The sequence below is a fragment of the Notamacropus eugenii genome, chromosome 7, assembly GCF_028372415.1.
Source record: "Notamacropus eugenii isolate mMacEug1 chromosome 7, mMacEug1.pri_v2, whole genome shotgun sequence".
Lineage (NCBI taxonomy): Eukaryota > Metazoa > Chordata > Mammalia > Diprotodontia > Macropodidae > Notamacropus > Notamacropus eugenii.
The window spans coordinates 152,737,373-152,760,759 of NC_092878.1; the positions used below are offsets into that span (position 1 = coordinate 152,737,373).

At 37.9% G+C, this 23,387-nt stretch overlaps 1 protein-coding gene across 1 annotated transcript in view; it reads right to left on the minus strand.

The window, feature by feature from the left end:
• Positions 1-23,387, minus strand: part of MTHFD2L (methylenetetrahydrofolate dehydrogenase (NADP+ dependent) 2 like) — a 124,658-nt gene that overhangs the window by 6,221 nt on the left and 95,050 nt on the right. Inside the window, exon 7 of the mRNA XM_072624281.1 lies at positions 16,287-16,412. Coding sequence (XP_072480382.1) covers positions 16,287-16,412 — 126 coding nt within the window. The remainder of the gene's footprint in view (positions 1-16,286; positions 16,413-23,387) is intronic.

Below are 23,387 nucleotides of genomic sequence, written 5' to 3' on the forward strand. Positions count from 1 at the left end.
AGAGAGGGAGGGAGGGAAGGAGGGAGGGAGAGAGAGAGAGAGAGAGAAAGAGGAGAGAGAGGAGAGACCTATCTTATAAAATAAAAGTAATAAGAAATTCATTTGGGGCACTATCAATGGAGGAAGGGGCACTTGGCACTACCAGATCTTAAGCCATACCATTAAATGTTAAAGACTAAGAAATAAAAATGTAAAGCATAACCTAGATATAAAAGAGAACCATGCAATGTGTGATAATCCCACAAACAAACAAATGGGAATGGTACCCAGTCTTTGACTGAAACTAGTACTATTTCAATGTTATTCTAACAAATGTGTTTACAAAATATCAGTGCTGACTCTGAACTACGATTAATCAAGTAAGAAAACTGATTTCACTTCAAGAAAAACAACAGGTACTTTCTCTTCTGCAATACATTAGCACAACAAATATTCCATTATCAGAATTCACTTTTACTGGCCAGTCTTTCTCTGAGGGAAACTGAGGCTTCTACTTACTTGGGTTTACTCATAGCATGTCATTTTTCTAAGGATCACCCTAAGTACAATGAGGTTCATGATTGGTAGGCTGGCCACTTGGTGAGGATTTTCTTTTGTGGAGGGGAGGGAGGAATGATAGCCTATATGAAAGGAACCCATTAGTCTCCACTACCCAATAACTAAAGAAATTCGAAATACCTGAGTCACTTCGTTGGAATGAGACCAGTGATAACAGCCCAAAGGCCTTTTTCTAGCATCAGGGAATTAGAAATCAAGTAGATACCATTTTCCCAGAAGTCTTGTCCTCAAAACCTGACACCCTCTCCACCCCACCCTCCCAGCATGAATCAGCACCCATCCCCAGGTCCAGATTCCTCTTTCCATCCCTCTAATGCCTGGTCCTGCTTACTTCAGATAAGTATTCTACAAAAACCCGCCCAACTTTACCGACTTTGTTGCCCAATCTATCTAGAGGCCCCAGCAAAGCGCTCAATTCCACCAAAGATTCCAGTAATCTTCACCTGCTTCCTTTATCCCCTCTGACTCCCATTCTTTATTGTACACATATCTCCTCGATATAGCTGGTTCACTATATTTTCTTCTGTACTCCATGTCCCCACATACTGAACCACGAATAAACTAATTCTTACTGCACATGAATTCAGATGCCGTGAAACAAAGAAAAATATTAAACGTCCTTCAGTACAGAGTGGCCCCCTTTCACTTTTGAAAGGAATAGGAGAGCAAGAGAAAGTTGACAGAGGATACTAAGTATCACACAGTTAAGAGTGCTGACAACCTTTAGTTGGACTATTACTAATCTAAATGTGAGCTCCTTATCCAATGATTAATTCATGAACATAATGATAAAGGAAATGAATCATATCAATCTTGACATTTTTTCTATGAGCTAAATGAGAATAATGAAATTTCAGCTAAATCAGTTTTTTTCTTTGGAGAAACAAAGAGAGGAGTGAGGAAACTCTCAAAGGTGATAAGAAAGATTACTTTATGAGATCTTTGGTGATTACACACTAATGATTAGTACTTACAAAAATGCCACCATGAAATAATTGCACTTTAATACTAATATCAGTGTCTGAGGATGAAGAAGCAGAGAAATTCAATTAAGAACTTGATAACATCCAATGTATACTATGGCTGACTTCATTGACAAAGATGGGAAAAACTGAGGATTGTGAGAAGTATATATAAAATTATGATTCAGGAAGAACTGATAAAAGAAACCAAAGACCTGTAAAAAAAAAAACAAAACAACAACACAGAAGTCTCACACCTTTATACAATTAACAATTTTCTGAGAGAAGAATTTGTAGGCTTTGTATATGGTTGGCATCAAATAACATTGCAAGAAAATGAAATAGATTATCTTTTAACAGACAAGAAAAAATTTCTTATTAGTGTGAGAGTTATCGCTTAATTTCCTCTTTCTATAGCCAATTAGCTTATCAAAGCTAAGGTCAGAATAAATTTTAAAGTCAAGTGATGATGACAAAAGAATTTGTGCACAATTAAAACATGTATGTTTTAAACTATTGAAATAAGAAGTCGAAAGTGGAAAATGGATAGCAGAAAGGACATTGATACCACTTGTAACAATTGTATATAGAAGTTTATCCATTGTAAATGAATTATCACAAGGAGACCAAAAGAGCCCCCAAAATACGTTTGTTAGAAAATATGAGGCCTAATTGAGAGAGGGAGGGGGGGAGGGGGAGAGAGACAGAGACAGAGACAGAGACAGAGACAGAGACAGAGACAGAGAGAGAGAGAGAGAGAGAGAGAGAGAGAGAGAGAGAGAGAGAAAGAGAGAGAGAGAGAGAGAGAGGATTTCCAAAGGTAATATTGGATTAGAAAATAAACTCATTTGTAAACTCTTACAAAGAAGGATGATAGGCAATTGTGATAAGTGCCACCTCATAAAGCAGACTGAAGCACTGGAGGATGAAACTACTTTAAAGACAACTCAGCAGAAACATTCCATTATGCACTCACCCTGCAATTCAATTGAATAAAATATTGCCTTATAGGCTCTTTTTCAATGAGGTCTCTCTAATCCATATGTCAAAACCACTGAAGATTACTTAAAAGTACAACAGAAATTAACTCTTCAGTGATCTAATCATAAACATTAGGTGAGGAATAAAACAGGGAGATACATGCTCACCAGAGGTATTCACTAATGTGATGGAGGAAATCTAACATAGAATTCAAGCAGAAGATTGATTCTTTGGGGACGGTAATGTCTTCATTATGGATGACACTGAATTCAACAACAGATGATCAGCTGATCACTGGTGTGTCCCACTGTATTTCTGAGAAGTTAGAGAAACTATAGAAAGCCCCTAGCACATTGGGTGGATCCTGGGAGACATAGACAAAATTCCCAAAGGATGGGCAGTCATACAATGAAATGGACTGGAAAAGCATTTAAATGCTCATGTGCCAAGTCCTTTGCTAAGTGCAGAGAATACAAATTTAAAAAAGGGAAAATCTCTGTTTTCAAAGAACTCATATTCAATTAGGGGCAGTGAAACACAGGGGGTTCATCTTCAGGAATGACTGAAAGGCCCTTAGGTTCTATGACAGGACCTAGGAGTCTTTAAAGTACAACGGAAGGTCATATGGCAATGCCCAGAGTAACTGGAGGGAACTTCTAAAGCAATGAGGTAACACATTCATTTGAATAACAATTGGGAAAAATAGAAAATATTCATACAAATAATAGGTTTGGAGCAGCATCTTATGCCATAATCAATTCCAACCTGATATATAATACAAATATACTAAGTCATACCCTAAACAAATTGGAAGAGAATGGAAGACTACATCTTGGCAATTAAGAATATGGCAAAAAATCATAACTAGTCATACAATAGAAAATATGACCAAACCCCAAATCAATAACTCTAGTTATGTGTAAATAAGAAGTTTGTACACAAGTATTCCACAGTCAATTTAGCTAGGCAGATTAAAAAAGAGATGCAATTGGGAAAAAATATTTGAGTCAAAATCTGATAAAGATATTACATCTAAAATCTATAAAGAATGGACAACACCAAATATATAATAAGATTATGAGCTGATTTACTACAAACAAGTAGTCAAATGATATAAACAATTTTCGAAAGAACAAAGAAATGCGAACTATCAAGAATAATTTGAAAGAAAAATGTAAAAAAAAAATAACCTAGTTATTGAGAAAATGCAAACTTTGGGGACAAAGGAGACTGTTTCCATTTCTTTGGTAGCACAAAAAGTGCTGCTGCTGCTGCTACTGTTGTGTGTTCTTCACTGTTGAAGAGAAGCATGATGTCAAGAAGATGATGCCACAATTTGCAAGTGAATTGGATTTAAATGAGGAAGGGTTGCCCAAGATCACCAGCCTCACTTTCTTCTCTTGGACATCTGGGTTCAATGGAAAGGTACAGATCAGGATGACTGGAGAGCCACCCCATCTAGAGAACTGAGAGGTGAAATGAGAATTACACAGAAAGTAGTGGGATTTCAACTTACCTCTTGCTGGCTCCCAACGTAGCTTTCTATCCACTACACACACACACACACACACACACACACACACACACACACACACACACACACATTATATATATACATGTATATATACGTATACATATATGTGTGTGTATACATATATGTGTATATATGTGTGTGTATACATACATATATATATATATGTATTCTGCTTTTCTTTGATTTATTTGCAGCTTATCCCACTAAGATAATCTCCTGGATCAGGAATTTCTTTCATTAATATTTAGTTAAATGTAATTTAAATGGATACATGATATTTAACTAAGTAAAGTATTGAATGCATAAATAAATGTTTAAAAAAATCACCTAATCTAATTTTAAAGCAATATTTCATTGCATACAATATTGAATGCTTTAAGTAAATACAAATTGCCTGATGCAAATATATTATGAAATTTAATTAAATACAATATGAACACTTCAAATACACACAAGAAATTGCTTGATCTAAGAAAGAGTGAGATAGGATGAAAATCTGGTCTGTTATGGTTCCGTTTTGTCCTCATACTGACGTGTTGGATACCTATTGTTTTCTGAGACTGGTTTTAAATTCCTAACTGGAAGCACTAAGTCAGATTCAGTTTCTTCAAGCAGATGCTATAAATCATTTTCTTTCTAAAAAGATAAGAGAACTGATATAACCCTGGAAGTCAATTTATGCTCAAACCATCTGATGATTGGGATGATGGGAAAACAAAGAACTATAAGATTACATCAGTGCCTAAATTAAATAAAAAATCCAGAGATCACATACAGTCACAGGGTGTGGCTAAATTACTCATGAAGGGTACTAATAGTAACATAAGGCACATGCGAATATCCTTTTAACAATCCAATTGAGTATAAAAGAAAATGTATGGGATCATCAACCTTTTGGCATCACTTCCATGCTCATGACAGGACGTCTATGGCTCAGGTATCTTGATCTCTTCTGGGAACCTTAGGCTGCCATCTTTATCTACCCTCATATTTTAACTAGCCAAAGTAAGTTGCCTACTCACTTAGCAATTTGCTTTGACTCTTGGGGGATGGTCTTGGGTATAATATCGTTAGAGGGTGAAACTTGGAGTGCCTATGATACTTCCTATCTGTGTAACCATAGGTTAAGTCATCCCACTTCTCTGTAGCTGTTGCTTCATCTGTAAAATGGCTATAATAATCACTACTATATCTACCCCAAAGGATTATTGTGTGACTCAAATGTGATAGTGTATACAAAGTACTTTACAAACCTTAAAGTACTCTATACATGTTAGATATCACTATTAGGATCATATAATCTTTCTCATATTTCTTTGATGGTATCCAGATAGAAACAGACCTGGGATAAGTTGCTCTTACTATGATTCCTTTAAATTCAGTACTCTGTGGATAATTAGCTGCCTGGGTGTTTATAATTGTTTACTATAGTTGAACAAAAATGTTAGGATGAAAATGTATGCTCTGTAGGCTCACCTGTCATCATGTGATATTGAACTCTTCAACTATGTCTCTATAACTTGGAGGCTTTTTGTTCCATGTAGCTTGGAAATTATGAGTATTCGGGATATTATTTCATTTTAAAATATTTTTAAGTTTTGATGAATTAATATTGCTCTGCCTGTCTGTCCCGTTCTGAATTTCCTTTGGTCCCCTGTATATTTTTGAAACATTTCAATGGTATTCTTTCTTAAAAAAAAAAACTACCTCCTAATTTTCCCCTGCAACTCATCCTTCCCCAAATAAATGACTTACTATGAATAAGTATAGTCCAGTGACACAAATTCGTACATTGATCCAAACTGATTCAAGCTATGTCTCATTCTCTCCTTGCAGTTTGACATCTTTCTCCCAAGGAGTGGAAAGTTTGCTTTATCATTAGTCTTCTGGAGCTTGGATTCATCACTGCACTGAGCAAAATTTTGAAGTCTCAAAATTATTTTATTTCAGAATATTATCAAGATTACATTAACTGTTGTCTTGGCTCTCCTCACTTCACTCTACACCAGTTCCCTCAAGTCTTTCCATAGTTCTCTGAATCCATTTTCTTTTTCATTGCTTAGAGTACACAGTAATAGCCTATTACATTCATAGACCATAATGTGTTCAACCATTCCCTGATGGATAGGCATCCATTTTTAAAAGTCCTTTACTACAAAAATTGCTGCTATTAATTTGGGAGGATATGACTAAAAACAACATTGCTGGGTTAAAACTTATCCACATTTTAATGAATTCTGGGGCCTAGGTCTAAATTGGTTTTTTCAGAATCTTTGGGCCATTTTTGCAGATCTACCACAGCAAAGTAGTGTACCTGTCCTCTCACACATCCTCTAATAATTGTCATTTTACTTTTCCATGTTATATTTGTGAATCGAATTGTTTGAATTTGCCTGCAGTTTAGTAGTAATTTGGAGCCTCCCCCCATATAACAATAAAAACACCTAACATTTACATGGTGCTTCAATGATTTGAAAATATTTTTAAAACACTATCACATAACCTTCACAACTCTGTGGAATATGTTCTATTATTCTCATTTTACAGGTGAGGAAACTGAGACTGGGAGAATTTAAGTGACTTGCTCAGGGTCAAGTAGCTAAATAGATGTCTGAAGCAGGATTCCAACTCTGGTCTGCCTGACTCGAAGTCCAGAACTACATCCAGCTGCCCATCATATGACTATTAATACTTTACTTGCATTTTTTTTACAAATTACTTATTCATATCTTTTGACTATTTGCTTGTTGTAGAATGGCTCTTGTATATCTATATCAATGTTGAAACTGATCTTTATCAAGATATCAATAGATATATGTTAATATATATGGGTATATAAATTCCCGATAAATCTCGTATATAAGAATCCAAGTAATTTGCCCTGATGAAAATCATTTTCTCAGTTGACTGTTTGCCCTATAACTATTGATTTTGTTTGTATAAAAACTTTTTAATTTCATGTAACCAGAATTGTCCATTTTATCTCTTCTGGTCATAAAATAACATATGCAAGCAATTTGCAAATCTCAAATTGTTATATAAATGCCAGCTATTATTTTTATATTACCATTTTCCCCACTTTTGGTGAAGAACTCTCCCTGTATCCACAGTTATGAAAAAACATCTTCTCCCCTTCTCCTATAATTTTATAATCTAAACTTTTATATCAACCAGTCAGTCAACAAACAGTTGTTAAGTACTTGCCATGTGTCAAAAACTGTGCTACACAACAGGGCAAAAATAGTTCCTACTTTCAAATAACTCACATCCTAATGTGGGAGAGAACATGCAAATAACTAAGTACATAAGAGATAATTCAGAATAAATAAAAAGCAGTCTCAATGGGAAAGACACTAGGAATATTATGAGGAGGAATTGTTTCATTCTTTGTATTTGTAGCCCTAACATCTAGCATGGTACTAGGCACATAGTTCACTATTGGTCAGTCATTTTCAGTTCTGTCCAGCTCTTTGTGATCCCATTTGGAGTTTTCTTGTGAATGATACTGGAGTGATTGGCCATTTCCTTCTTCAGCTCATTTTACAGATGAGGAAACTGTGGCAAACAGGGCTAAGTGACTAGCCCAGGGTCACACAGCTAGTAAGTGTCTGAGGCTGGATTTGAACTCAGATCTTCCTAACTCCAGGTCCAGAACTCTATCCCCTGCACTGTCACCTAGCACCTACACAGGACTAGCTTCCCTCAGAAAACTACAAAAGGAGCAGTTAGGCAGCACAGTGGATAAAGCAGAGCCCTTTACATTTACTAGCTGTGTGACCCTGGGCAAATCACTTACCCTGATTGCTAGCACTCTCTCCACCCCCACCCTCCAACCCCCGGAAAAAAAAAAAAAAACAACCTAGAGAAGCAAATAATAAGAAAGTTCCCTTATTGCTAAATACTTACGGAGGGAGCCTTACAAGCATGTCAATAAGGTTCACTATAGGTAGAAGGGTTATTCTATAGTTCTTCTGTTCCTCCAACTTGTAACAGGACCTCCCAGCCTTTCCCTATCTGGTGGCCATTCAGTAGCTTCACCGTCTTCTATGAGGAGCTCTCTCTTCTCCTCTATCCCTCACACACTTCTTTTACAACAATCTTCCCTCCTAAGTATTGCTAGTCCAGAGGAAATGAGAAATGCTCCAAGCTATTACCAAAGGTTTGGATTTTTCCCAACAAATGCTAGATAAAGACCATCAGAAATATTGAATAGCAAATGAACCTATGTATCCAAGCCATTAGCAACCTGAAATTAAAGAAATTATATACAGTAGGATAAAATATAATGCATTGTATGAATGAGTCTCACTGAGACAGATGCCTCAGATCAACTCAGAAAGAGTCCCCAATCTCCCCCAAGAGGAAATTTTTCAAAATCTCTAATGTGGCAAGCTATAAATAAAAACATACTCAAGGTCTCAGTTCCTCTACATGTTAGCTTCTTCTCAAGGTATTTTTCTCCCTCTGAGTGCTTGCAGAAGGGAGCCTGGAACCATACAGGAGTGTCCTCTCTAAAAGCTTGAAACCAAAAGATCTCTCCTCTCCCAAGCTCTTGCTAATTCCACCCCACATACAGGTCTGAAACCTTGAGTAATCATTTTTTCCACCAATGAGGAGAGTCTTATGCAAATACCCAGACTTAAAAGAAACCAAATATATTGAAATAGTTACCAAAATATTTTTTAGAAAGTTTGTGGGCACAGGTTAAGAACTTTGTACTCAGGTTGGAATACACAGATTCACAGGTAAGTATATACAACGTACAAAATAAATACTCTAGGTACTAACAACTAGGGCATCAGAAAAGGTATCTTGACATAGGTGACATTTGACCTGAGACTAGAAGGGAACTACTGGCTCCAAGAAGCAGTGGTGAGGAGGGAGAACATTCTACGCTTGAGGGACAGTCCCTAAAAAGGCAGGAAAGGAGAAGATAGAATGTCAAATGTGAGTAATAGTGACACATGTTTGGGATCATGGAATGTGTGAGGATAAATAATGTGTAGTCAGGTCGAAAAGATAAGATGGGTACTTTTTACGGTAACAAAGAACTTGACACAAAGTAGATGTCCATCAAAGGGAGAACGACCAAGTGAATTGTGATGCATAGTTATACGATATTACTGTGCCATAAAAATTTTAAAAAAGAGTATAAGGAATTTCAAGAAGCATGGAATGACAAATGAATTGATGGCTAATGAAGTAAGCAGAGCTAGAAAAATAATTTTCATGATGTTTATGACAGTGTAGATGGAAAGATAGTTTTAAAATAAAATAAAAGGTAGTTTTAAAATCAGAACACTGAGAAATTATGAGATGTCATTCTTGACCCCTTCTCTCTCACTCCATCTATCCAATGACTTGTTGAGTCTCATAGGTTCTCCTTTCACAATATTTCTCAAATCTATTCCATTCTGTTCATTCACATTAGCACCACTCCAATGGATTATTCTAAAAGCCTCCTAATTGGTCTTCCAGCTTTGAGTCTCTCCCTTTCTCAAATCTATTCTCTATCTAGCTGACAAATTGATTTTTCCTAAAGTATAGCTCTGATCATGTCACTTCTTTGTGTAATAAATTCTAGTGACTCTCTATTACCTCTAGGATCACATATGAACTCCTTCATTGTCATTTCAAGCCTGTCTCAATCTAATTCCAATGTACCTTTCCAGGCTTACTATGCATTACTCCCCCTCACATACTTCAGTCTCGCCAAACCAGCCTATTTGCTGTTTCCCTTACATGACAGTCTATTCCATCTCTGGCACTGGCTCTACCTTTTGCCTAGGATGCACTTGCTTCTCACTTCACCTCTTAAAATCCCTAGTTTTCTCCAAAGGTTATCAGGGTTCACTATCATATTTGTGCTGACATCTCCACCTGGATATTCCGTCAGCATCTCAAACTCAACATGTGCAAAGTAGAATTCACATTTGCCCCCAGATCCATTTGCACATTTCTCTATTTCTCTTTAGTTAATGGCTCAAAATCTTGGACTCATCCTTAACCCTTCTCACTCCTTCATCCCCTATATCTAATCAGCTGTCAAATTTTGTTCTTCTGTAATTCTACCTCCATAATAATACTTCTCATGTTTATCCCCTTCCCTTCATTCACATAATCTCTGTTTTAATTCAGGCCCTCATTACTTTTGAATGAAATTATTTCAACAGTTTCCTGATTGATTAGTGACCCATCCAATTTCCAGACCCTCCCATTTCTAATATTTGACATAGGTGTCAAACTGATATTGCAAAATCACTCCATTATTAAAAACAAAAAAAACAACCAAAAAAATCCTTCAGGGGCACCATGTTTACTACTACTACTACTACTACTACTACTACTACTACTACTACTACTACTACTGTTGTTGCTGCTCCTGCTGCCAATAATGGCAAATCATTCAACTTTTGTCTGTCTCAGTGTCCTCAACTGTAAAATCGAAATTATAATAGCACCAACTTCACAGTGTTATCTAAAGGGTCACATGACATAACATTCATAAAGTAACAGTAAAGCACAGTGCCTCGCACATAGTAGGTACTTTATAAATGTGTCTTTCTTTCCTCCTTTTCTCCCCTTTCCCATATATTATTAACCCTGAAAATTCTTTTATAAATGTAGGCATGTTTGCTACTTCTCTTGATGCAATTCACATATGGTTATTCTGTAGAAGTGCTGTAACAGAATGTTGCTCTAAGACAAGGGCCCTTAATCTTTTTTTGGTATAATAGACCTCTTTAGCAGTCCAGTGAAGTCTATGGACTCTTTCTCAAAATGATATGATATGTTGAAATAATTTAAGGAAATGTTAAATTTCAGTTAGAGGTCAGTGAAGAAAAATATGTGATTTTTTTTCCCCATCCACATTCACAGACCTCCCTGAGACCTCTCCAGGAATCCCAGGTTAAGAACTTTTGTTCCAAGAACTTGATGTGATAGAAGGAAAATATAGTGGGTAGTGAACTGAAATGAGATGTTTTATCCAATAGTGTTATTAAGTTAATGTGATATTATCAGAACCATGGCCACTTCCTGAGATGCCAAGAGTAGGAATGACTTTCTCACATTTGAAACCTAGATCACATGACTGGACTTCCTCTTCATGTAGCATCACAGAATGAAAAGTGAATTCCTGGTAAATGCTGAACAAGTCTTGTATTTGTTTTGGGTAAGCTTGGTATCCTTGTGTACTCCTGAAAAGCCAAGGATGACTGCCAATGACCTTCCTAAGCTTCTCTCTGGGCATTTCAGGCCCTTAGGCTGACCACCTGCCAAGCCAGACGCTAGGGTGAAAGGGAAGGGCCCGTGGCACTCTGGAGCAAAACTTGGTGACTGGGTTTATTTGTCATAGCATTGAAAGACATATTCTATGTTAATTTCCCATGGGAGAGGTCAGGCTCTTAGTTTAAATATAGACCACATTTTTTTTCCTAAACTATGGCTTATTTAACTCCTGAACATGGTCTGTGATTATTATTTTTCATTCATATATTCTTCCTTTCAAAGAAGTTTCATTCCAACCTATATGCCAGGGTATGTGTATTCAGGGCAATATGATCTAATCTTCATCGACAATGAAACACGATACTATGCCAATCCATGGGTGTCAACTCAAGTAATGTGTGAACTGCCCCCATTGATCTAATATTGTATATTGGAGCCTTCATAAATAATTTCTGTGTGTGTGTCTAAAGTTTTAACTTTTAATGCTAAGAGAAATGGGTATAGGGTGCATTAGAGAAATCTAAGCTATATTTCCTATTCTTCCTTTTCTTTCAGAAAAACCAACAACTTCCTAATGGACATAAAACCATAATAGAATTAAAGCTGGAAAGAATCTCAAATATCATCAGTTCAACACCATCATATATGACAGATGAGTAAACTGAGGCCCAATTCAAGTTGGATATTGGGATGAAATGAGATACTCAGAAGTCATTGAACAGTTAACAAATGAAAGCTTACTTTGCCCAAATAAAGCACTGATGGAACAAGAATATAGTGACACTTAGTTTTTCTGGACGTGTTCCCCTTCATCTCCATATGGAAAGGAGTGTGGTTATCAGGAGAGAGTAAGGTTACTCACATTGATTTCATTTTGTGCATTCTTATTATAAATGAGGAACCTAAGTCTCAGGAAGAAATTATTGATCTAGTCCAATAGTTCCATATATTTTAGAAGAGAAAACTAAGGGCTAAGAAGAGAAAATAACTTTTTTAGGTCAGAGGTGGGATTTAAACCTATATGCTCTAATTTCAGAGCTAGTATTCTTTTCCTTATAGCATAATGCCTCCACCATTAATTTTCCCCCATGAAGAGACACTGTCTAGCTTTATGGTTTGCTGCTATCATCCCTGTGGTGGATCAATGTCATTTTCTTGTCTGCCTCTTTTGGATAGTGGTCTTGGAAAGCATACATTATCTGCTGATAACCAGTCCTCTATATTCCCTGTGGGAAGTGACATTACAGTGCCCTGGCAATAATTTTGTGGCTGTGCACTGATCTCTCCTCATATGACCTCTGAAAAGTTACCTCCACCCCCACAGCACTGTATGCTTGCTTTCTGTACAGGATCTGCAAAATTAAGTCAGGCTTAAAGCATTTACTAATTACTAACTCCTCCCTTCCAGGCTGGTGGATGCCTCCTATCTGTGAAGTCATTTATTGGCTCAGACCTTGGTTCATAGGCTAACCTGGAACTCTTCTCCCCCACTTCTTCCCTACCGCCAAATTAAGGATCTGAGAGCTCATGGAAGTTGCCATGATTATGGCACACCTTCACTGAATAGCCTCCAGTTTTAAGTTCAATTTCTAGTAATATTCCCAGTTAGTGGAAAGTGGGAACATCTATTTACTACCATTATCTACTTCACATACTTGAAAATTATGTTTTCCATGCGGAATCACCCCAAATTTTATATTTTATTCACTTATTTTCTACCATTTTAACAAATTGGCTTGGGCCAGTCACTTTACACCTCTGGGTTTCAGTTTTGAGTTTTTTCATTTGTAAATATGGGCAAAGTAGCAGGAAGAAGATGGACAGAAACAATCAAAGATTCCCAATGTTTTTGCTCCATGAACCCCTTTCAATAATAAAAAAGTAATTTAATATGCTACTTATTGTATTCTTTACTATTATTAACTGCTTGATGCACCATTAAAGAATTTTTAGTGCCAGCCTCTGGACTGTTACTGTGAACCCCTGAGAAGTTCATCAGACACTAAATAGGAACCAATGGCTTCTAGGGGTGGGGAACCTGCAGCCTCAAGGCCACATGTGGCCCTCTAGATCTTCAAGTACAGTCAAAGTCTCTTGCATGTCTATTGTACCCTTTTCAAAGGATCTTCTGAAGTCTTTTCTAAGTCTATTAGACCTTTCCAAAATTCTCTGTATTTGTCTTATGTTACGGACCCTCATTCTAGATTCTTAGAGCCCTGACTATTGATTAGACTTCCGATTGGCTCTGAAGAGCTGAATGAGGAACAATGGATGAAAATACTTCTTCACAATTAAAGCCATATATAAACCAGAAGGTACGGCTTCAGAAGATATTGGGCTCCTTGGCACTCAAGGTCAACCAATCAATCCACAAACATTTATTAAGCACTTGCTATATGCCAAGAATTATGCTAGGTACCAGGACACAAAGACAAAAACAAAGCAATCTCTGTGTTTGAGGAGTTTTTGAGGGAGACATGCTTATAGGAATGCACAAAATGTATGCGATAAATTCAAGGTAATTTGGGGAAAAGATTCTAGTCACTGGCATGGGTCAAAAAAGGCCTCAAGTGGAAGGTGAACTCAACTCAAGTCAACAAGCACATATGAAATACCTACTGTGTGCCAAGCACTGGTTGGCTCTTGACCTGAGTTTTAAAGGAAACTAAGTCTTAAAGAAAGACTGACCACTCCTCGCTTGTGCTGAACTCTCAATCAGGTGTGCCTTGGGCTAGATGTATTCTGAGGTCCCTTCCAACTTTAAAATGTATTCCTTCCATTGATTCATTGACTGATGAACCTAAGAATTCCTTTACATTCCTACTTATTTGTGTCAGTACATTTTCAAACAGCCCTACACAATAATTTGGTGTGTCGCTTCAGTCGCATCTGACTCTTAGGGACCCCATTTGGGGTTTTCTTGGCAAAGATCCTGGAGTAGTTTGCCATTTCCTTCTCCAGTTCATTTTACTGATGAAGAAACTGAGGTAAACATGGTTAAGTGACTTGCTCTGGGTCACACAGCTAGTAAGTGTCTGAGGCTGAATTCAAACTCAGGAAGATGAGTTTTCCTGACTCCAGGCCTGGCACTCTATCGATTCTAGTGCCCACTAACTGCCCCTACTGAATTATTTACTTAGATTTAACTTTGTTAAAGCACCATGTTCTACATCAGAGGTGTTAAATACACATCCTACAGGCCATGCAATACTCCTCTGGCTTCTCTTTCTGGTGGCAGAGAAGGCTCAGCACAGTAGGATTATCATAGTGCCCCCAAATCCATCTGTGAATGTGATGTCCCCCCTCCTTTCCTTCCCTGGGAATTGTCCAACTTCCTCCAGATAATCACAGACATAAAAGAAACTTCACCCTTATCAAGTTGTTCTTCAGACCCTCTACAACTCATCTGAGTCATTAGGGCTACAATGCTGGATGCCTGTTCTGTTACTCCTCATACAGATGTGCTTTTGACAGTTATGTTAATAGTCTGAATGAATAGTTTTGAATCTGAAATCAGCTGAACTGAAGAGTAATTTAACCTTGAGTACAAAATCACAAACTTAGAGCTAAAAAGGAACTTGCATGTCATCTGATCCAGCATTCTTACTTAACAGATAAAGAGCTGATGACCACGAAGGTAGTGTGACTTGCCCCAGGTCATATAGAATCTTGATTTGAACCCAAGACTTCTGCCTCCAAATTTATCACTCTTTTCCCTATACTACCCAGACTCTAGACTTTCTGTTGTGTTTTCTCTCTCCTAGCCCTTCCTCTGCTTTAATACCTCAAAAACTCACTATGTCACCAGTGTGGGGTAGTCTCTCCCCTAACTCCCCATGGGCACAGATTGGAAACCCTTGACCCTTTGGTAATGGCCTTCATGAGTTTCTTTGGCCAAAACAAATCTTCAAGGGATGGACAATTTTGCAGGGGCAATTTATCTAGGCCACTCCTCAGAAGGTAGTCTATACCTGGGCCTATACCTTTAGTGTGTTTAGTTTAAATCATCCCCAAACAAGTGCATTAAATTTATGCATAAATGTATATCTTCTTTTGACTTCAGTGTTTCCATCTATGTTACCACCATGTTACACTTGGTCTCTCAAGTTAATAATCTTGAATTTATCTCTCTTTCTTTTCTTCTCCTCCTCCTTCTTCTCTCCACTCTCCCCTCTCTCCCTCCCTCTCTCCTGCTCTTCCTTCTTTTCTCTGTCTCTCTTTCGTTCTCTCTCTCCTTCCCTCTCCCTCCCTCCTCTTCCTACCTGCTTTCCCTCTTTCCTCTCTCTCTCTCTCTCTCTCTCTTTCTCTCTCTCTCTCTCTCTCTCTCTCTCTCTCCCTCCCTCCCTCCCTCCCTCCCTTTCTCCCTCCCTTCCATCCGGTTACTAAATCCTAGCCATGACACATCCTGAATATCTCTTGCATCTGTTCTCTCCTCCCTATTTTCATTGCCAGCATCTTAGCACATTCCTTCACTATCAGCTTTCTGACAATCATAATCCAATCCTAATAACCTGCTTTTGTTACACGCTAGAGAGTCTCATTTTATTGAAATCATGAATCTAAACTATCAGATGGGTCTCAGTCAGGCCTGACCCAGAAATAGGTTGGGGAAACTGAGGCTGAGAGGTCAAATGATTTGACTAGAGTCATCCGGTTAGGAAATGCCAATGCTGGACCTCAAGTTCAGTTCCTCCAGTGCCAGGATTGGTAGCATTTAGACTCAACCATATTTCTTTTTTATTCCTTTTAAGGAAAAATAGAATGGCATACATCCTTAGTCTGTCATTTTATCAGAACTGTGTTAACTGGGCAAAGTCACATTTACCTTGGTGATAAATATACTATGTTAACTTTTAAATCATTTAAAAATATGTATTTATTCTGCTTTCCCTCTCCAATCAGAGAGAAGTTTTGGTTGGTGTTTTCATTCAATAAAGTTCTATTTAAATTGATTATCAAATAGTACAACGCGAAACCTTCACTGTCCCTACCATGCAAGAGAGATTCATTGGGCTCATTACCTTCAAAGTCCACATCACCTACTAATCTTGTCCTTCCTGTTACGGGGTCACGGATATGGTTGATTCCCACATCAATTACTGCAGCACCTTCCTTTACCATATCTGACGTAATCATCTTTGGAATGCCTGAAACGAAAAAATAAACAGTTACAGAAATAAAGCTCATTTAGAATTTGTTTTCCATTAAAATGGCAGTGCTTTTAATGTATTTTTTTTAAATTCACAGGCTATGATACTTTAAATAACTGCTCCAAAAAAGAAAATTTAATGCATAGGTTATTTTTCATAGTAGGAAATTGAATTGATAAAGTAAATTTTAATGGAAAATCTTCAGTAATATCCAAAGTGGTAGCAATACACTCTAAAGCATAAACACAAAATTTAATTTATGGCATGGAATGGAGCATCTTTATAGTGTAATCTTTGTAAAGAAGCATGCCCCTCTTTGTAGAATCGGGGCATTTCTGAAAAGCTGACTATAAAAGAAAACTATGTTTTCACTGATTTTGATCACTTTTAATCCTGAATGCAAGTGTTCCATAAAACAGGACAATTTCCCATATAGTTTTCTAACTTGATCATGGGGAATACTAGCAGCATTCTATAGAAGAGTATAATTTCCCATCTATTTCTTCTAATCTCATTATGGAGAATGGCAGCAACATAAACCATTGTTTTCCAGGGTGACTTGGCAGACAAGCGGGGATGAGAAGGTAGAAGGTATGTCTGCTGCTGTGGTGGAGGTTCTGAGGAGGCATAGTCTTACCACTGTGGAAGTCATTACCCACCCTAGCCCCCGTCCCAACTACTTGCCACATGGAGGTGTGGGAGATGTGTGTATAGGTCTGCAGTGGACCAAGTGCGGGTACATTCCAAGATGCCTAATTCAGGTACACATTCCAATACAGCACAAGGTTTTCAATTCCGTTTTCTAATCTGCTTGGCTATTTTCCTTAGCTTCCTCAATTTCTCATTACCATATTTTTACCTGACCCTGAATTCATAAGTGATCATTTTTGTACATCCTAAAAGGTCATCATTTGCCAGAGATTACCAAAAATATAAAGCACTGCCTATTTCACCATTTCATAAATTCAGTGGATGGAACAGAAGTCATTATAGAAAAAGTCGGTTTTACTTACATTATCCCACTTTGGGTGTCAAGTAAACCTTCCAGTGCAAATGACTATAATATAGTAAAACACACACACTCACACCCACACCCACACCCACACCCCCCCCCCCACACACACACCATTTTATTTTCTTTATTGTCAAATGGGGACAATAACCACTATCTTAGAATTCAAGCCAGAAGGGACCCTGGAGGTCTTTGAGCTGAACCCCTACATGCCTCATTTTACAGATAAGGAAACTGAGACTCAAAAATGTAAAGTGACTTGCTTAGGGTCATAGAGCCCAATAATGAAACATGAGGGATGGGATTTGGACGTAGTTACTCCTGCTCTAGCTCCAATTCTCTACCTACTCTACTGCTTCCTATACCTGTCTTACAGAGCCTATGTGAGGAAACTGCTTTATAAACCTAACCCTACCCCTAATTCTACTTCTAATTTTAATCCAAAGCCTAAAAGTGAGCTGTTAACTGGAATGATGGAGCACCTACCTGCTGGATGGTGTCTTCTTGTGCACATGTGCCATTGGGTGAGTAAAGACTCATCGAAGGATGCTTCACATCCCCTAGGAAACCAGTGTCTATCCATCATAAACCCATCCAGCCACACAAATAACCTCTCCTACCACATTTTAACTCCTATTCCTGCTCCAGGGATAGTAATCAAATCAATACTACCTTTGTTATAGGAAAGATCATGAGAGGACCTCTTGCCAAGATGGACAGCAATAGCTATTAAGAATAATAGCAACAATTGCTTTGTGGTTTGCAAAAGTGATTTTCAAATATTATCTCATTTTATCCTCACAACGATCTTGGGAGTTAGACACCATTATTATCCTCACTTTACAGATGAGGAAACAGAGGCAGATAAAGGTTAAATGACTTGCTCAACAACGCATATCTAGTAAATGAATGAGGCAGACTCTGAACTTGGGGCTTCCTGAATCCAAGTCAAGCATTCGTATCTACTATATCACCTAGCTGCTTTGATAACAGGAGATAGACCTACCAGCTGCCACATAAATATACCAGCAAAATTCCGAAGTTCACATGAGACCAGATAATGATCAAGAAATTCAATGAGAAGCCATAATGATTTCTTCCATCCTCAAACTGCACAAAATGTCAGCTGGAGACCCTGCCAGCAAGGCTAGCACCAGTACAGGGTAGTCTACCAGCATGGTCAGAGATGATCAGAGATGTGTCTCACAATGTTCGGTGGCTGGGGGGAGCAAGAGTGAAGAAAATCCCAAGTGGGGAACCTTGAAAGCAGTAGTCAATGGTAGTGACTAGCAAAGAGCCCTCACAGTGCCAATTAGTGTGGGGCCAGCGCCACAGTATTCAGACCAGATCAATCAAGCCCTAGAAGATCAATATAGAATCCTCTATTTGGCTTCTAAAGCCCTGGGCCTTCCTACCTGTCCAATCTTCACTCTCCTCTGTGCACTCTGGGATCCAATGAGACTGGCCTCCTTGCTGTTCCTTAAAGAAGACACTATCTCCTGACTCCAGGTATTTTTACTGGCTACCCCCCTCCCCATGCCTGCAATGTCATTCCTCTTCAACTCTGCCTCCCAGCTTCTCTGGCTTCATTTATGTCTCAGTTACAGTCCCACCTTCTGTAAATAAGCCTTTCTCAATCTTCCTTAATTTTAGTGCTTTCCTTGTGAAGTCATCTCCAATTTATCCTGCATACATCTCATATTTCTATAGGCTGCATCCCAGACTTTCTCTACCTTGGCTTTGCACCTTTTCTGTTATTTCTGTTATCCCTGCTCTAATTGTTGCCCTCACATATTAGAATGTAAGTTCCTTGAAGGTAGAGATTTTCTTTCTTCAGTATTTGTATTCCTAGTGCTTAGCACAGAGCCTGGCACATAGTAAGGGCTTCACACAGGCTTGGTGACTGACTGACTACAGCTAGGACAAGATTAAATTGAATTGGAATAATGCAAAATTTTATTTAGTGGAAATTATAAAATAATACTAGTTTGCATTGGATGATAGCCAAAATCCAACTGATGTGATACATGTGAACTAGTTAATGGTGGGTCTACGCTTTTCTATTGTTATGTGTGGATGTGATGTGCTGCCGCTGCCATTGTAGCTATTTGTCCTTCCTTCTTGAAGATGACCATGATATCAGGAAGGTGATGTCATGACTTGCAAGTGAATTAATTGGATTTAAGTGAGGGACAGCTACGCAGTCACCAGCCTCACTTTCTCCTCCAGAGACATCTGGATCCAGTGGCAAGACATAGAGCAGGATAACTGAAGATGGCCCTGGATGGAGTGGGAGACCTTGGCTTTTTTTTTTGGTAGTTATTTTATTTGTTTTTAAATTAACTTATTTATTTTTTGTTTACAACATTGAGTTCCACAAGCTTTTGAGTTTTAACTTTTCTCCCCATCCCTCCCTACCTCTGCCCAAGATGGCATGCAAACTGATGTAGGCTCTATATATACATTCATTTTAAATATATTTTCTCATTAGTTATGCTGTAAAGAAGAATTATAACCAACGGAATGAACCACAAGAAAAAAGAAACAAAAGAAGAGAGAGCAAAAAGTATTCTTCGATCTGCATAGAGACTCTGTAGTTCTTTCTCTGGATGTGGATAGCATTTTCCACCAGGAGCACTTTGGAGTTGCCTTAAAACCTTGCATTGCAGAGAAGAGCCAAGCGTATCAAAGTTGGTCATCACACAGTGTGGCTGTAACTGTGTACAATGTTCTCCTCTCTCTGCTTCCCTCAGTCAGCGTCAGTTCATATATGTCTTCCCAGGTTTTTCTGAAGTCCAGACCTTGGATTTTTTAAGGTAAGGTTTTTCCCTGCTCTCAGTTAGTCTGAAGCTATACCCATTCAGTTATTAAGTCTAGGTAGGGAATGAGGCAAAGAATGACCTCTTTTTACTTAGACAAAAAAAAAATCAATCTGGCAGCAGAAGTTTCTGACCAAAACTGGACACAGTTGCTATTTATGCTCACTCTGAGCCATCAGAGTCCAACAGTGACCACTTGAGGCTTGGCCTTGGACCTATTGTTGACCAATCGATGAAAAGCAGAATGGTTTGGGTTTAAGGCATGGCATAGTCCTTAAAAAAGAAATCTAGTCAGTAAACTCTGAGATATCTTGTGAGGTTTCAACAATCAAAATTTACATTCCTTTGGGTAGAGTACCCTTAGGTAAGGGTATGATGGCCTAAGGTAGGTAGAAAAAGAGTAGTATAAGATAAGGTTGGAAAGAGGAGTGTCAGAAAGTCAGGCTGAAGATCTTAGTGAAATGGGCAAAACAAAGAATGCTTCACATGGAAGCACTCCCAACTCAAAAAAAAAAAAAGAGGCTGATTATTACATTAGGACAAAGATTATGCCGTATAACTCTAATACAGGATGAGCTGTCAGAAAGCCTGAAGCTATTGCATAGAACATTCTGTGTGTGTTTGTCTTTTGTTACCAAATAAGACCATGCCATCAGAGAACTAATGACATGACTTGCACTTGACTTTGTTTTGAATGAGGGAGGGCTGTGCAGGTCACCAGCCTCACTTCTCCTCCAGAGCCATATGAATCCAGTGACCAGATATTCATCAGGATGACTGGAGATGACCCAGGATGAGGCAATTGGGGTTAAGTGACTTGCCCAAGGTCACACAGCTAGTGAATGTCAAGTGTCTGAGGTGAGATTTGAACTCAAGGCCTCCTGACCGACACCTGCACTGGTGCTCTATCCACTGCACCACATAGCTGCCTTACATAGAACATTATAAAATAAGCAGGTGAAATAAGAAGCTGTTGGACTTCAGAATGAAATAAAAAATGTATTCCTTTTACCAGGGCAACCATTGAGACCAAATCTTCAAGTTTATTTAAGGCAGTGAAAGATGAAGTAGATAGTGAAGAAACCTTCACAGCCAAAGCTGAATTCACTTACATAATATTAAGATTTTTGGAGAGGCAGATAAATATCCTAATGCTTTGAAAAAAATAATAAAGATTGTACTGACCAACAAATTTTAATGGAGATGAAACAGGTTCATTCTGGGAAAGGATGCATTCCAAAATTTACATTTCTAAGAAGAAAAAAACTCAACTTGGATTTAAAGTATTTACGAATGCTTTAAAACTTTTATTAGGGATGTTGAAGAGGATTTTAAATACAAATCAATGTTTATCAGTCCCCAAAACCTAATGCTCTAAGGAACTACATCAATTATTTCCAGTTTTTGGCGGTCAAATTAGAAAGCATGGGGTGACTAAAGCTATTTTCAAAGACTGGTTTTTAAGTTATTTTTGCTCAGCTGTTGAAAACCATTGCAAGGCTCAACAACATCACATTTCAATTATTTCTGATTTTAGATAATTTTTCAGGTTAGCTAACTATAACTGGTTCATTATGTGAGCATATAAATGTGCCAACAAGTATATAGAGTTTTCTACACCTACCAGTGGATGTACAAAGATATAAAGAAAGAAGAGATAGTTCAGTACATGCTGCTAAAATATTTCCAACAATAAATGGAATTTTCATCGCATCATCACTGTAGGTTTATCTTTTTTGCAATATTCAGTCTTTCTAAAATTTTGTTTTCTGTAACTTCAGAAACTTGAATCGGAAATAGAGTTTTCTTATCCTTTACTACTATATTACATGTGAAACCAGATATAAACTTTTAAAAAGTTTTCATTGCATATATCTCTGGGCTGGAACTAATTACTTATTTTAAAACATGTAACTATAACTAATGTTTCTTGTTGTCCTATTGGAGTTAGAGAATTTGGTTTGTTCTATTTTTTTCCAGGGACTCCATGATGGGAGACATGCTTTCTACCTTCTGTTCTAAGCTACTTATGCTCCTTCCCATCATTTCATCTAAACTCTAATTTTATTTATCTGTTGATTCATTTTTCCCAATTTCATCCTTCATCTCTATCTTGATAGGACAAAACTGAGATCTGCCTTCAAATCTTCCAAGCTGGCTCCTGACCTCTCTCTGGGCAGGGTCTTTTGGCTTCAGGTCTATTTGTGGGATCTTCAACTGCCTACCTATGGTTTGTTAACTCTCCCTTCCTCTACCAATGTTTGTCCTTTACCTGAGTTTGCCCTAGATTTCCTGGTGCAACCCTTCTACCAACCTGATAGATCTAGTCAAGAGGTTATCCACACAAAGAAATATCATAGTCTAGAGAACAGGAATTCTATGCAACCTTCATTTGTTTCCTTCTGTTCCTGGTTAAGCTAAGTTCTTTGGGTTGTGGTTTTCATATAGGTGACTCTGCCATATTTCAAAGCTTGACGCAATTAGCACAAAAACATCCATAGACAAGAACATCTAGAGGATTGTGCTTTCTTTTAGTGATCTCTCTTGTATTTGTGCTATGAATTTCTCATCTCCCATGGTGGTGAAATCATATCATTCTAGGTCATAGATTTAGGGCTGTAAGGACCCTTAAAAGCTATTTACTCTAATCTCATTTACACTAAGCTTCACTTGACACTAATGTTCAAAGGATGGTGGAGCTGGAATCTTACATGCTTCCAACACCTTGCTGGAGTGCTTAAGGTATCATTTTACTGAGTCAAATTGTGTGTGTGTGTGTGTGTGTGTGTGTGTGTATCAACTGTCAACAAAAATAAAAACCAAGGGAATTACTGTATTCTCTATACCCTTGAATCAAATATGTCAACATAAAGTTTTGATAGGTCCCCCCCTATCAAAACTGGGGGAGCAGCACAGTAGAAAGCATGCTGGTCAGAGGACCTGAGTTTGAATGTGGGATATGCTATTATATCTATGTGACTTTCAGCAAGTCAATAACCTTTCTAGGACTCAGCGAATCATCTTTAAAATGAGGATGTGTTGGACAAGATGACCTGCAACTCTAAATAGATGATCCCATGTGATCTCTCAGGTACTGCATAGAGAAGCAAAGTAAAGAATTGGGAAGGTGAATTTTATCTC